Source organism: Balaenoptera borealis (genome assembly GCF_965194805.1).
Source record: "Balaenoptera borealis genome assembly, chromosome: 10".
NCBI classification, from domain to species: Eukaryota; Metazoa; Chordata; class Mammalia; order Artiodactyla; family Balaenopteridae; genus Balaenoptera; species Balaenoptera borealis.
In genome coordinates, this window is record NC_138874.1 from 111,745,215 (window position 1) to 111,758,279 (window position 13,065).

Sequence of the window (13,065 nt, forward strand, 5' to 3'; positions counted from 1 at the left end):
ATCCAGACCTGTCTGATCGCCCGGTGCTAGATTTTTCTGTCAGTTACCCTTTGCTCTCACTTAACCATTCATCCCCCTGGGATTCCTTGTCTTTCCAATCCTTGTGGCTTTCTCAGACTGCCTGGGTCCTTCCTTCCCCTGCCTATCCTCCTGTCTGTTCTGGAAGTTGCTTGCCCCATGTCTCACTTTACATCAGAGGCCTCTCTGCTAAGGACATGCTTTGGGGCCCCCTCTCCCCTCACTCCTCACGGTAGAAGAATTACTTGTCTGATGGGTGAGTTTGGGAGATAGAAGGCCTTCTGGGTCGTCTTAAACTATCCTGAAGGGTTCTCCTCCCCCTGGAGCAATGGTGGGCTTGGCTCTCTATGCACTGGGCACTGTGCCTGCATCTTTGGGGAGACACTGCTTTTCCAGTGGGTTTATCAGTAATGATGGCAACTCCAGCACTGTCATTTCAGCCTGATGCAGCTGTCACCCCTCACTGTCCTGGACTGCCCCTGTTCTTGCACCCATCAGCAAGAGTTGACAGATGCATCTCGGCCCTGAACTGGTCCAGGGCTGCGTCCCCAGCCCGGCCCAGCACCTCCCAGGTAGTGGGCACTAGATAGGTTTGGTGAGTTGCATGGAAAGGAATTGATGTATAACTATTTAGGTAGCACATCAACATTTTTGAAAGATTAGTTGTGAACCCCAAAGTATGATTCTGGCCTCTGTACAAGTCTGCTGAGAATGAAGGGAAAGTTATAGACAGAAAATGGGAAAAAAGATGGTAAGCTTGGCATCCGAGGGGCTGTGGAGAGTGTCCTGAAGGGGGGAGGGCAGGGCCTGGGCTCGATGTGGAAGCAGGAAAGAAGAAAAGAGCTGGAGATAGTACATCCTCACCCCCTCTCCACCCGCCCTGCACACACACAGATCAAGTCTTTGAGGTGTAAGGAAAGAAAGATTTAGATGAAGGCTTTGAAAAGAGATACATGGAATTTAATCAGATGCTAATGAAGGTTTTTGGCAGCAAAGGGGAGCTGAGATTTTGGGACTGTTGGGATAGACATACAACTCCTTGGACCTTTGGAGAGACCTGGGATCCTAGAAAGTGCAGCAAGTCAAAACCAGACCCCCAGGCCCTGCTTCACGGGCAGAGGGCCGGGGTCTCGGCACCTTCACTGGGTCTCAGCGTCTCCTGAGCCGGCAGCACTGCCCGCCTGCGTTTCCTGGTGCTCGTTTTTCAGCTCCAAACGATCCGACTCAAGTCTTTCTGCCTGGAGGCCTGCAGATTTCCATCGCAGCCTCTAATCAGTTTTCTGTTCTCCAAGTGTTCAGCACCTGCTTCCCACAAACGTTTTCCTAGGTGAACCTGACCGTGTGGCGTGATAGGAGAGTCATTTCTGTGCTGCCCACCTCCCCAGCTGCTCGGGGGCTCTGAGCAGTCACGTCCTCTCCCTGCAGTGGGATTTTTGCCCGCAGTAGGTACACAGCGGCGCCCATCCACCCGAAGACCCCACCCAGCAATCACGTGTGTGCTACTCGTACTGCCGAGCTTAGCTTTCAATTGTGAAACTTTGCCATATGAGGACAAAAAAAAAAAAATCATGGGTTAACGTGACCATTTCTCCAAAGTACAAAATTGCGAGCCAGCTGTGTGTCAGCCCTGGGGGAGGGGGGCTGCGGCATCGAGGGCACCTGCCGGCAGGGGTGGACACCTGTCCTGTCCTTCGTGCTCAGGAGTTCAGCCCAGGGTGAGAGATGGACAGCCACCAAGGTCAGCTCTGTACCGGGGGTAGACAGTGCTCAGAAATCCCTTCCACCTGCTCTTCTAATACCTTTCAGAGGACGCTGCCCCGATTACCTGGTGTCATCATCACGTGTGTCTCCTCCCGTCTAGGGGATACGCGACTAAGCATGTTGTGGAAGGTCTGGACCCACGGACCCTGTACAGGTTTCGACTGAAGGTCACCAGCCCCTCCGGAGAGCATGAGTACAGCCCGGTGGTCTCAGTATCTACGACCAGTGAGTATGCAGAACTTGAAACTCATTTATCTAAAGGTGACAAGCAATGTGAAGGTGAAGGTATTCTGCTTTCTGCTTAGCCTTACTGGAAGCAGAAACCATTCCATTTTTAAGCGCTGTGATAACATTGTTCACTGGCCGGGCCTGGCCGTTGCATAAGGGAAGTCTAATTATGCTTGAACAAATGCAAGAGCTGTTTTTGTGCCAGCACTTCCCTGGGAGGGCACGTTCAGAAAAAAAGGATGGAGTCACCTTTCTCAGGAAACGGGCCAGAGGGGTGCGGGCCGAGCAAGGGTTCCCACGCGGAGAAACAGGCTGCCCCCCGGGCGACCTCAGGTGAGAGGTCCACTCAGCGTTTCGTCCCTTTTGGACAGCTTCAGTGTATCCGTCAAGACTTGACACAGAAGTCTGATCCCTGGGAACCTGTGGGTGAAGAACAGTGAACAGCGCTGCTTCTGTCCACAGGACGCGGGGAGGGGGCCCACACAGAGGTGAGGGACAGAGGCTGCATCCTTTGCCCAGGGCAGATCTAAGGGTGCAAATATTTTCTGGGATCAGTATTTTATTTTTTTAAAGATTTTTTGTTTTTAATTGATTTATTTTTGGCTGCGTTGGGTCTTCGTTGCTGCACATGGGCTTTCTCTAGTTGCAGCGAGCAGGGGCTACTCTTCATTGTGGTACACGGGCTTCTCACTGCGGTGGCTTCTCTTGTTGCGGAGCATGGGCTCTAGGTATGCGGGCTTCAGTAGTTGTGGCGCGCAGGCTCAATAGTTGTGGCGCAGGGGTTTAGTTGCTCCGCGGCATGTGGGATCTTCCCGGACCAGGGATCGAACACGTGTCCCCTGCATTGACAGGCAGATTCTTGACCACCGTGCCACCAGGGAAGTCCCTGTGATTGGTATTTTAAAACATTTTGAGGGTGTGTGTGTATGAAGTCCCATCTTTGAACTAGAATATTGTGAAGATTAAAACGGTCAGAAGTGTTTTTCACTTCTGAAAATACCCACCCACTGAAATTACAGACAAATCTTTTTTTGATTGCACAAAGGGAGTTGAACATTATTTAAAATTTTTGTGAGTTAAACATTATTTTAAAATTTCAGTCAGTGTAGCATTTGGCCTGTGTACATATATTTTCTGTGACTTTCAGTTGTGTCCTATAGGCATTTACTGATGGACATTTTTGTGCAGATGAAAGGTAATTCAGATTTTGAGTTGGTTCATAACATCTTCCGTTGCAAACAAGGCATTAGGGGATTGGATCTCAGTTTAGCAAACCGAGAATTCAGTTAAAGCTGAGGGTGGTGATGCCATATACACCCCCCAAACAGTGCTCAGCTAGCCGTGGAGAAATAGAGTTTCAGAGGAGACTTTTGACGTGAAATGGTCGATTCCAGAGATGCAGGTCAGGAAAGAGGGCTTGGCCCTGAATCTGGTGAGGGTGAAAGCATTTGCTTTTCTATGGGAGATATTGAGCTCCTGGAGTTTTTAGGGGCAAGAAAAGAAGGCAGAGCAGCAGACCGTGCCTTACTTCTTTGTGTGTTGAGGGAAGGCACAGAGAAGGGAGGAGAGGGGGCAGGAGAAACCTGGGCAAAGGGAGCCCAGCGTGTGGAAAGAGACTCTGGAGGGCGCTCCTCCGGGCCGCCGTTCGGCTCCCTCCCGTCCTCCCCCACCCGCAGCCAGTGCTGCCCTCCTCGGGCTCTGCCCCTGCCTTCTGGGGTGCCCGCCCTCCCCGCCGCTGGGCCTACCGAGCCCACGCCGGGACGGAGCTCTGTTCCAGGCCATTCCTCGTGTGGCTTCCCCTTGTTTGCCCTGCACTCTGCTTCTCCCCGGCACAGAGTGGTGTCTCTCCACCTCTAGGAACGCTCCTTGCCTCTTATTTTACGTATTCGTTCATCTCCTTTGTCTTCCACCTACCGTGCGTGCTCCTGAGGGGCCAGGGTGATGGGTCAGTCATGTCTAGTTATAGAAGATCCTTAAGAAACGGTTGGATGGATGGCGAACGAAAAGCCCCCAGTCTGTACTGGGGGGAGGAGGAGCTCTGATTGGCTCAGCTTGCCTTCCTGTCTCTCGGGAGATGGATCTGGTTCCCACTGGCTGGGGAGAGGCCCCCTGAACCTGCCAGGTGAGGGTGAAGTGGGCATAGAGCCCATTGCGGTAGGCGGCCCCTAGGATCCTTAGTACCACGTCACAGCCAGGGCAGGGGCTCCTGGGCCTTTGGCCAGAGGTTACATGGCGTCGGCACCATCCGGAGCTCTTCTGGGGAGGCAGAGAGCGTCATGGCGCTCGGTCTGTCAGCTGACAAGGGTGGTGCCTGCAGGCCAGGCGTGCCTTCTCCTTGCTGAGCTGGCTTCTGAGAGGCAGCCGTGGAAACTTGGTCCAGTGGTCCAAGGCCTTTGTCACTGTAGTCCGTGGCTTCCGTGGCTCATCAGACAAGACCTCCTCTGGGGACGAGGGTGGGCTGGAGATGAGGATCCTGGTGATGCCCTGGGAGCCGAGTGTCAGGTCACAGCACATGTGCCTGCAGCCAGGATGCGCTCGCAACCTCAGGACGCTCTCCTGGGTGGGAAGGATCAGGTAACCCTTCCTTCTGGCTGGCTGCTGCTTCCTTAGGCTGTCGCTGTTATAATATCCAAAGCAGACACTCTTAAGGAGGCAGATCATGCTAAACAAAGAATGAAAAATGTGCACATTATATAAAACAAGTGAAAATGCTTCTGTGGGTTGATAATTTGCATTCGGTTTGAAAGTGCTTTAATGAATCACAAAAGCATGTACTTTGAATAAAGGATGCTCAGCCTTTTTCTTTCCCCCCCCAGGTAAAGTACATGAGACTCTTGTTTAAATGAGGCAGCATGCAATTTTAATCAGTTGGGTCCTTAAAAAGAAAGGAAAACAGCTGCTGCTTGTTAATTGGCAAATATTTTTTGCCAATGAGCTCATCATTTATTCGCTGTTTTTAATAGAGACTTAAATTCCACCAAGAAAGGTGTTATCACCACATTTTAATATCTGTCGGGACATCTGCAGCTACATGACCCTCTTGCAGAGCATGAGCAGTGGGGTCCCGAAGACCTCTCTGTCCCCTTCCTGCTCCTATAGCCAGGCGTCCCCTCCCGGGGTCCTGCTCGACGACGGGCGTCCTCACCACGGGGCAGCATCAGTTCCATATTTGTAATAATGGTGACACCCGGGTAAACATTAGAACAGCAAACCCACAAAGGCAAAGCCTGCCTTTTTCATATCCCATTGCACTTGCCGATAGCAGTCCCTTGGGCCAGGCCCACGATGTCTTGAAGGATTCGGGGGTGGAGGACTGGAACATTCTGCCCCCACCCCGGAACGTCCTCTCTGTTCTTCATGACTCCCGCCTAAAGTGGGAGTAGAAAGAACTGCTCTGCCCTGCAGACAAGAGCCTCTGCACTTCTTTTCTGTTCCCTGTCAAATTCCTGTAACCTGTGAGACTCTGTCGTGCCTCGGTTGATCCCTCTCTGGGCTGGCGGTCGTCCTCAGTGCCTCGTTGCCTTCCTGGCCAGGGGTCTGAGAGGGTTAATGAGTTAATGCTGAGAAAGAGCTTTTATGCCCCAATGATAGTTATTGCTGGAACTCAGCAAGCAGGGAATGATGAACAATTATGTTGTTTTCCTTCTCTTCCGTGACATGTCCCTTTGATCTCAGAATAAGTTGGGAGGGCGCTGATCTCCCAGAAACTGGAATAGGCAATACATTTATTGAAATTATATCGTAATATCAAGATACACTGGTCTCTGCTATGCACGGTCCTCAAGCTTCTAAGCACGAAATGAACTTATTCTGTTTTCTGATATTTGCACGCTGCAGAGCTCCCTGGGTAGGATGGGAAGTGCCCGTACCAGGAGAGCCATGCTGGGCAGGTAAGAGGGATGATGTGGACAGAGGTGGTCAGGGCGTAATGTGCCGGGTGCTGCGTGTGCTTTTAGGGCTTTCCCTCAAATCCCAAGAAGTTAGCACTTTTACGAACCTTTCTGAGCTTTAGGCCTCCCCTTGCACTTCGCACTTTGCAGGGGCTGGGGGCTCATGTGTGTGTATTTAAGATGTCTGCTTGTATACAGAATTTAGTAAGAGTGGAAGCATAGAATGGATTGGTCAGCTACCTCGACATCTATTAAGCCCTAAACGAAGGAGTGTGGCCTTTTGGAAGACCTCCCTTCGAGCTCTGATGTCACCCCCTTCTATCTGGGTGACCTTGGACAACTCACTCAGCCTTTCTGGCCCTGTTTTGTGGTCTGAAGGAGATTAAAAGCATCATGTGACGTTCTAGAGACAGCTTAGTGAATAGGATCTAGTTAGGATTCCAGACTTTAAAATTCAGTAGAGATAGGATGAGCTTCCTATGCTCTTCTAGATGATTCTGTGCAAATCACTTATTTTGGTGTTTTTAGTGGCAGTTGACATTTGAGAGTCACAGAAGTAGGGGCCGTTTGGTGGGATAATGGAGACTTTCCCACCACACCATCCTTCTCTCCTCCTTTCTGGGAAGCGAGAGGGAAGAGGAACTTTCCATGGGTTTCATTTGCCCACTAAAGTATGAGTCATGTTAAGTCTGTATGACTAGTGCAGGGATTCTCAGCGTCTGTGCGGTCGGTGACAGGGGCTGCCCCGTGTCTGTAGGATGTTTAAAGGTATCCCTGGCCTCCAGCCACTAGATGCCAGTAGTACCAATCCTTAAGCTGTGACAACCAAAAATGTCACTCGACTTTACCAAATGTCCTCCGGGGGGCAAAACTCTGCCCCCTCCCGTAGCCCCTCGTGAAAGACATGACCTCCCTCAGAAGGCCAGGGACTGCCGTGGGCCTTGTCCTCTGGTGGGTTATCATGATACATTTATTTAGAGGCTTTTGGTCTAAAACTATGTGTGGAATGATGAAAAGGAAGTATAATATAGCTAAGACATCTTGAGGAGATTGGCAAGCTCAAGCAGACAAAATTGTTATTTCAAAACAATTTTAACTTGGCTTGAATTTATTTTTACCAGAACAGAAGAAAAGGGTATCAGCTAAAGGTCACTCTGACAGGGATCCCTTCATTCTTCTGCCCCACTGTTTCCCGGTTTGTACTTTGTCCAGCGGAAAATCCTCCAAGGAAACCAGGAGAAAATCGGCTCCTGTGCCTGGGAACTGACGTCCCAGAGTTTTTCCACCACGAAGAGCAGGGCTAGGAATTTTACTTCCCAGCTGGCTGCGATGGCCGGGGACCTCTGCGGGCCAGCCTGTAAGAGGGAGGTTAAGGGGTGGGGTGAGCCCCAGGGGGTAGTCTGGGGTGCGGTGGGAGGATAGGGTGGAGGGGATGTTTCCTCTCAGGGTTGAGAATAGTAACAGCTGAAAGTGGGCCCTGCAGTGTGAAGGGCAAGAGAGGGACATGTGTGTCTCATTCTCTCTGGGGCTCCCAGTGTCAAGACTAGGCATGTAAGGTATACATGAACCTTTGTTGGGGGGCACGGGTTTGGTCCCTGGTCGGGGAATTAAGATCCCACATGGTGCGGCCAAAAAACCCCACCACAAACAAAAAACGAAACAAATTTGTTGAATAAATGAATGAGCCCTTTTGAGATGGCTGAAGCCAGGGATTATCAGCTCAATGCCTGTGAAGGCTGGTAGGGTGCTAAGTGTGGGAGGGGGCTGGGCACCAGGCAGGAGAGAAAGGTGGGCTGCCCGGGACCAGGGCAGCTGCCACTCTGTTACTATCACCTTGACAACAGATACTTAACGACGTGCAGGTGCTAGTCTAGCACTTCACTTGTATTATTTCATTTAAACTTAATCCTAATCATCAAAAAAGTCAGAACGTCATGGGAGGTGAACCAAATGAAGCCATGAAACAAACATCCTGATGGACGGGCTTCTTTCACTTGGTCCTGAGCTCACGCACTGCTCATTTTTGGACTTCCGCCCCATTCTCTTCCACGAGGAGTCGATGCACGAAGGGCTGCCCCTCTTCCCATTGTTCCTTTACTGTTTCTCAGAATCCCTCGCCTGCTCTTCTCCACTTGGCAGGCTCGCTCCCACAATCAGGCTTTCTCACAGTGTTCCACCTCTCTGGGTATGAGCCCTTCTGCCTCCACAAGCTCACAGGAGGCAAGGCCAACGTGAATGTTATGTTCCCGGGAAGGACTGAAATTGTGGATTTCCAATGTTAAAGCAATCTGTCTTGTTTCGTTTGTTGTTCACATAGTTTAGTGACTCCTTGGCAAACAAAACCAGCACAGCGTGACAATGGTGGAGCTTAAAGACACATTTATTATGTCTTATGAAATCTGAAAGGATTATTTTCAAATATCAAAATAACATCCACACAGCAGTACTTTTATAACTTGAAAATGTCCCAAGCCTTTAGGACAATGTAAATGTTCTTCTCTTAATATGTGAAAACAAGGTCTATTTTCAGTAAAAGGAGTGGAGAGTATGTCATGTAAGAGATACTCAGCGGAATTGCCAAGTGCCTTCTTGAAGGTGAACATGAACTTCCACTCAAGGCCACAGGAGGAACAGAGCTGGAATGAACCTTCTTTCATTATATTTTGGATGACTGCTTTCCAATCTACTTTCTTCAGGAGAACCCATAAGTAGTGAACACTTGCATAGAGCTGTCAACGTGAACGATGAAGATTTGCTGCTTCGAATACTACAAGGAGGGTGAGAGAGCTCTGCCTTTTAAAAACTTAAATTTTTTTTTTTAAATGCCCAGCAAGTGTTTAGAAATGCGTTCATGCAGCTTAACTTTATTTCCCTAAAATTCCCCACGGCTTTGGCTCCCAAATTGATCTCAGGTGACTGGTGTGAGTGCAGCACGGCTCATAAAGATGACCGTACACACAGCCCCGTGTAAATGGGATATTTTGTCATTATTTAATGAACATTGAAAACAGACATGACGAGTCTGGGTGTCATATATTCTTCCCAGAAATAACTTATGACTCTAGGTTATATGCTGTAGCATTTAGGCAAATTTTGCCCCTAAATGCCCACCCACATCTAATTCCTGATGAAATTAAGGAATCACTAAATCAGCTGTTTCTAACTCAAAAGGCTGATAAAACCCTAGAGGGGAAATGTTGAATACAGTTGCCGCCAATGAGATACTTGAAGCTGTCTCCCAAATGAAAACAGGACAACGTTATCTAGATCGTTTTTGGATTGATAGTTTTGAGTGCCTTAGAAGACAAGTCATGTGTGAATCGAGGCTCTGTAAGTAGGAGAAGGTTCCCGAAAAACGCCACAGCTTCTAAGCTGCTATTTAAGAACTGGGCTTTCTTCTCTGAGCAGCAGTGCTTTATGCCCAGTGGGTGCACTGGGGGCCAGGCTCGTGCTGGGTGGAGCTGAGAGCCTGCAGTGAAGCTACTGTGTCCCCCGCTGGTTTAGAGGGGCCGTGCTCGTCATAGAGGATTTTAGCAGATTATGTAATGGTTCTGAATTGAAGGAAATGCCTACTTTAAGTGAAATTACGGCAATTTCCTCTTCTTTCCTTGTGAATTTGAATCCTTTAAAATATTAGGCAGGGCAGTCTAAGACAACAAAAACTTAATGGCGCAGAAGGAACTGGAATTTTCAGGAAAATGAACCGTTTTAACCACCTGCGCCCTGAAAGAGAAGTCAGCTGTGAATCTGCAGGGAGCCGTGTGGGCACGTTCATCTCTTTTTTTCCCTCTGTGTTTCCCCCAAGCAACGTGAAGGTTGATGTTCCCAATAAGTTTGGCTTTACCGCTCTGATGGTCGCTGCCCAGAGAGGATACAGCAGGTATGGCGCTTCCCTCTGCATCCCTTAGGGAAGGGTTGAGCCCCTCGCTCCTCCCAAAGGCTCCTCTCAGGACGGGGATGGGAGGGGAAGGGCCGTGGGGGGGGGAACCCAGCTTCAGTTCTCTTTCCAAAACTGAGCCATGTAGGGGCTGAACAGAAGCTCAGCTGCTTTTATCATAAAGTCACACAACATGCAGGAGAGGGTATAAAAACGTATAATCACGTGATAAGGAAGAGAGGTAGCCATTTTAATCACATTTTGCAAGGTATTTTATATGTCCTGGGAAAACTGGTTATTGGAATGTGAATTTCTTTTTTTTTTTTTTGTTCATACACACACACGGTATTTTATTTTTACAAGAGATAAATAGACTGACACCAAGCATTGTACATGGATGACCACAACAAAAGCAACAATGATTGCAATTACCAAACATGAAACACACTCATCCTATGTCATAATATTGACATTCAGTCCGGTAATCCTCCACTGTAACAGCTCCTTTACTTTGCAGTGAAAATTGATTTGTATATTCTTTGCCTCTGAGTCCTTGTGGGATTTTTTTTTTTTTAATTCAAACAGAAAGTCACAAAAATTATACTCATCCTCATCAGTTCACTCAGTCCCATGTAATTAATTTTTTTTTTCATCTTGATCTTTTGCTAGCACTTTTATGAATTCATCAGTTTTCCATTAGAGTTCTGAAACTGCTTATTCATTCAGTTCAGCAGTACAGTTACCAGAAACCTGTACTTGTCAGAGTCTTTTCCATGAATTTCTTGAAGATGAAACCCTTTTATAGGAACATATTTGCAAAAGCATCAGAGTACACCCAGAACTGTCTGTAAATGACAAAAGACTTAAAAATGACCACGGTTAAAGATTTGATGAAAGTTCATAATAATGGAGTTGACAAGAAAATTAGTTATTTCTGAGATATACATTTTAAAGTAATAACTAGGATTATGACTTATAACATTATACCAGAACATATAAGATTTTTAGAAATTTCATGTACTGTCTGAAACCTTTATATTAACATATTTCCATACAAATAACCCAATAAAAGTTTAGTATTAGTTGTTTTGTTTGTTTTTTCATACTGCAGGTTCTTATTAGTCATCAGTTTTATACACATCAGTGTATACATGTCAATCCCAATCGCCCAATTCAGCACACCACCATCCCCAATCCACCGCAGTTTTCCCCTCTTAGTGTCCATATGTCTGTTCTCTACATCTGTGTCTCAACTTCTGCCCTGCAAACCGGCTCACCTGTACCATTTTTCTAGGTTCCACATACATGCGTTAATATACGATATTTGTTTTTCTCTTTCTGACTTACTTCACTCTGTATGACAGTCTCTAGATCCAGCCACATCTCAACAAATGACTCAATTTCGTTCCTTTTTATGGCTGAGTAATATTCCATTGTATATATGTACCACATCTTCTTTATCCATTCGTCTGTCTATGGGCATTTAGGTTGCTTCCATGACCTGGCTATTGTAAATAGTGCTGCAATGAACATTCGGGTGCATGTGTCTTTTTGAATTACGGTTTTCTCTGGGTATATGCCCAGTAGTGGGATTGCTGGGTCATATGGTAATTCTATTTTTAGTTTTTTAAGGAACCTCCATATTGTTCTCCATAGTGGCTGTATCAATTTACATTCCCACCAACAGTGCAAGAGGGTTCCCTTTTCTCCACACCCTCTCCAGCATTTGTTGTTTGTAGATTTTCTGATGATGCCCATTCTAACTGGGGTGAGGTGATACCTCATTGTAGTTTTGATGTGCATTTCTCTAATAATTAGTGCTGTTGAGCATCTTTTCATGTGCTTCGTGGCCATCTGTATGTCTTCTTTGGAGAAATGTTTATTTAGGTCTTCTGCCCATTTTTGGATTGGGGTGTTTGTTTCTTTAATATTGAGCTGAATGAGCTGTTTATATATTTTGGAGATTAATCCTTTGTCCTTTGATTCGTTTGCAAATATTTTCTCCCATTCTGAGGTTGTCTTTTCATCTTGTTTATGGTTTCTTTTGCTGTGCAAAAGCTTTGAAGTTTCATTAGGTCCCATTTGTTTATTTTTGTTTTTATTTCCATTACTCTAGGAGGTGGATCAAAAAAGATCTTGCTGTGATTGATGTCAAAGAGTGTTCTTCCTATGTTTTCCTCTAAGAGTTTTATAGTGTCCAGTCTTACATTTAGGTCTCGAATCCATTTTGAGTTTATTTTTGTGTATGGTGTTAGGGAGTATTCTAATTTCATTCTTTTACATGTAGCAGTCCAGTTTTCCCAGCACCACTTATTGAAGAGACTGTCTTTTCTCCATTGTATATCTTTGCCTCCTTTGTCATAGATTAGTTGACCATAGGTGTGTGGGTTTATCTCTGGGCTTTCTATCTTGTTCCATTGATCTATGTTTCTGTTTTTGTGCCAGTACCATATTTTCTTGATTACTGTAGCTTTGTAGTATAGTCTGAAGTCAGGGAGTCTCATTCCTCCAGCTCTGTTTTTTTCCCTCAAGACTGCTTTGGCTATTCGGGGTCTTTTGTGTCTCCATACAAATTTTAAGATGATTTGTTCTAGCTCCGTAAAGAATGCCATTGGTAATTTGATAGGGATTGCATTGAATCTGTAGATTGCTTTGGGTAGTATAGTCATTTTCACGATGTTGATTCTTCCAATCCAAGAACATGGTATATCTCTCCATCTGTTGGTATCATCTTTAATTTCTTTCATCAGTGTCTTATAGTTTTCTGCATACAGGTCTTTTGTCTCCCTAGGTAGGTTTATTCCTAGGTATTTTATTCTTTTTGTTGCAATGGTAAATGGGAGTGTTTCCATAATTTCTCTTTCAGATTTTTCATCATTAGTATATAGGAATGCAAGAGATTTCTGTGCATTAATTTTGTATCCTGCAACTTTACCATATTCATTAATTAGCTCTAGCAGTTTTCTGGTGGCAGTTTTAGGATTCTCTATGTATAGTATCATGTCATCTGCAAACAGTGACAGTTTTACTTCTTCTTTTCCCATTTGTATTCCTTTTATTTCTTTTTCTTCTCTGATTGCCGTGGCTAGGACTTCCAGAACTATGTTGAATGATTGTGGTGAGAGTGGACATCCTTGTCTCGTTCCTGATCTTGGAGGAAATGCTTTCAGTTTTTCACCATTGAGAATGATGTTTGCTGTGGGTTTGTCATATATGACCTTTATTATGTTGAGGTAGGTTCCCTCTATGCCCACTTTCTGGAGAGTTTTTATCATAAATGGGTGTTGAATT

At 46.4% G+C, this 13,065-nt stretch overlaps 1 protein-coding gene across 6 annotated transcripts in view; it reads left to right on the top strand.

Moving 5' to 3' along the window:
- Positions 1-13,065, top strand: part of FANK1 (fibronectin type III and ankyrin repeat domains 1) — a gene marked incomplete at its 5' end in the record, with an annotated part of 127,596 nt that overhangs the window by 105,958 nt on the left and 8,573 nt on the right. For all 6 annotated transcript variants that reach the window (XM_082406625.1, XM_082406626.1, XM_082406627.1 and 3 more), the window contains 3 exons: positions 1,880-2,004; positions 8,594-8,675; positions 9,703-9,777. In XM_082406625.1, the coding sequence (XP_082262751.1) occupies positions 1,880-2,004; positions 8,594-8,675; positions 9,703-9,777 (282 nt within the window). The remainder of the gene's footprint in view (positions 1-1,879; positions 2,005-8,593; positions 8,676-9,702; positions 9,778-13,065) is intronic.